At 38.8% G+C, this 2,416-nt stretch overlaps 1 protein-coding gene across 1 annotated transcript; it reads left to right on the top strand.

The window, feature by feature from the left end:
* Positions 1–252: 252 nt before the first annotated feature.
* Positions 253–812, top strand: LOC141588507 (uncharacterized). The gene is made up of 2 exons (XM_074409947.1): positions 253–404; positions 491–812. Exons 1-2 carry the CDS (start codon positions 253–255, stop codon positions 810–812), a joined length of 474 nt encoding a protein of 157 aa, XP_074266048.1.
* The last annotated feature ends 1,604 nt before the right edge of the window (positions 813–2,416 follow it).

Here is a 2,416-nt window from a genome sequence, read left to right as displayed (position 1 = left end):
GTTACCCTCATTCCCAAAGTTGAGAGACCTGAGACTGCCCTACAATATAGACCTATAGGATGTTGTAATGTACTTTAAAAATGCATCTCTAAGGTACTATGTAACAGATTGGCTATCATCTTACCTGAATTGGTATCTCAAAATGAAGGGGGTTTTATTCAGTGGAGAAGCATAATGGATAACATTTTGATCTGTCAAGACCTCATAAGACTTTATGAAAGGAAGGCTAGCTTCCCCAGATGTTTGTTTAAAATGGATCTTCAGAAGGTATATGACACTGTGGAATGGAATTTTTTTAAATCAAATGCTTACAGCTATGGATTTCCCACCTCAGTTCATTATCTGGATTATGCAATGTGTATCAACAACCAGCTATTCTTTGAGTATAAATGGGAACATGTTTGGTTTATTTAAGGGGCAGAGGGGTGTGAGGCTGGGGGAGCCCTCTATCCTCCTTACTATTCAGATTATACATGGACTACTTGTCTAGGCTACTAAATTTCTCTACTGATAGCCCTGACTTTCATATTCACCCTCTTTGCAAGGCAATGAAATTGACTCACCTAATGTTTACTGATGACTTATTATTGTTTAGCAAGGGGGATGCTCAATCTATGATGACTCTGCTCAAGAGTTTCTCTACTTTCTCCAAAACATCAGGTCTCAAAATGAGCAAAGGAAAGTCTAATGCGTATTTCAATGGGGTGCCAACAGGACTTCGGAATAATATATTGCAAATATCTGGGATGGTGGAAGGCAGTCTACCCTTCAGATACCTAGGGGTCCCTATTAAAACTACTAAGTGCAAATAATTGCAAACTTATAATAGACAAAGTGGTAGACAGAATAAGGGGCTTGGGCGCAAGGAAACTATCATATGCAGGGAGATTGGTTCTGGTGAAGGATGTCCTAAAAAATCTTCATACTTATTGCGCTAGTATGTTCATTCTACCAAGTGGAGTCATAGCTCGTATTGAGGCAATTTGTAGGAATTTTCTATGGGACGGGGGGCAGATTTCATAAGATCCCCTCTTGTGTCATGGGAGAAAGCCTGCAAGCCTAAGGAAGAAAGGGGTTTGGGGCTGAAAATGGCACATTCTGAAACAAGGCGGCAATTGGAAAGTTAGTATGGTGGATTGCCACTAAGACTGATCATCTTTGGGTAAGGTGGGTTCACCACACTTACATAAAAGGGTCAAACTGGCTATCTTATGAACCTCCATCCCACTCTAGTTGGTACTGGAGGAGAATATGTCGAGTTAAGAACTTATTATCTGAGGCTTATGAGAGGAATTTGTGGTCAGAACAGCAGCACAACAGTTACACCATAGCTAAAGGTTATGAATACTTAAGAGACAAAGGACAAAAGGTTGAGTGGTACGGTTTAGTGTGGAACAAATGGTCCGTTCCAAAACATTGCTTCATTTCATGGGTATACCAACATAATAACATGAACACCATGGAAAAACTTTTCAAACTGAATATAAGTGAAGAGGATACCTATCTGATTTGTAGAGGCAGCACAGAAACCATTGAGCATCTCTTCTTCAACTGTCCATACAGTAGAAAGGTTGTTGTGAGAGTAGAAGAGTGGCTGGGAGTTGCGAATCCGTTTCATAATTTACTCAACTGGAGATTGGGGATCATGGGCTCAAAAATCAAAAGGGGGGATTATAAATGTCGCCATCAACGCATGTCTGTACCATATTTGGCGACAAAGGAACCAAAGTCGAGTTGAGCTCACTCTAAGCAAGCCAACGGGAGTAGCAGATCTAATTATTGCGGAAATGAAGTGCAGATTGAAGTCCAAAATCATAAGACTGGTTAAAGATAAAGAAAGGGGCTTTGTGAATCGGATTATTGGAGATTAAGAGTACAACTGGATAAAGATTGAGGTTGAAGATATAGATTTGTTGAGGATGATGACGTTTTGATTAGTTGGGGGAAAAATATAGGGTTCATCCTATCAGTCTGTTGTTGTGTTTTTTTTTTTACCCTTTTTGTTGTCGGGAAAAGTGTTTTGTTATGTTGAGATCATTTGGGCTGTTGAGCTGATGGCCCAAATGGATCTCGTGTATGGTTACTTTTTTATATATATACTACTTACCTTTTATCATAAAAAAATGTGGAAAATCTTAAGGCAAACTGTAACACCCCCATTTATTTAGGAGCCTTTAGCAAGACATTCCCAATAAATAGGACTGTTACCATCTCGGTTGCCCGAGGTAAATGATACAAATTAAAACAAACCAAAGTACTTTAATAACTTTAACTAAAATAACAATTTTATTACATTGCCAACCGATTGAATTTAAACCTTAACATTACAATTACTACGCAGCGGAAATTACTTAAATAAAGGTGTATAAGTCAACTAAGTGATCTAGACAGCAACTATGGTCCAAGTTGAGTTCAC

This window comes from Silene latifolia, chromosome 6 (assembly GCF_048544455.1).
Source record: "Silene latifolia isolate original U9 population chromosome 6, ASM4854445v1, whole genome shotgun sequence".
Taxonomy (NCBI): domain Eukaryota; kingdom Viridiplantae; phylum Streptophyta; class Magnoliopsida; order Caryophyllales; family Caryophyllaceae; genus Silene; species Silene latifolia.
Note: the sequence above shows the minus strand (reverse complement) of the source record. Positions and strands in the feature narration are given on the sequence as shown.

Bases quoted from the DNA above. Each gene is read 5' to 3' on its own strand.
- LOC141588507 (XM_074409947.1), top strand. From the start codon at position 253: ATGGATCTTCAGAAGGTATATGACACTGTGGAATGGAATTTTTTTAAA. The intron at 405-490 runs GTTTATTTAAGG...CTACTTGTCTAG, and splicing joins TATAAATGGGAACATGTTTG to GCTACTAAATTTCTCTACTG.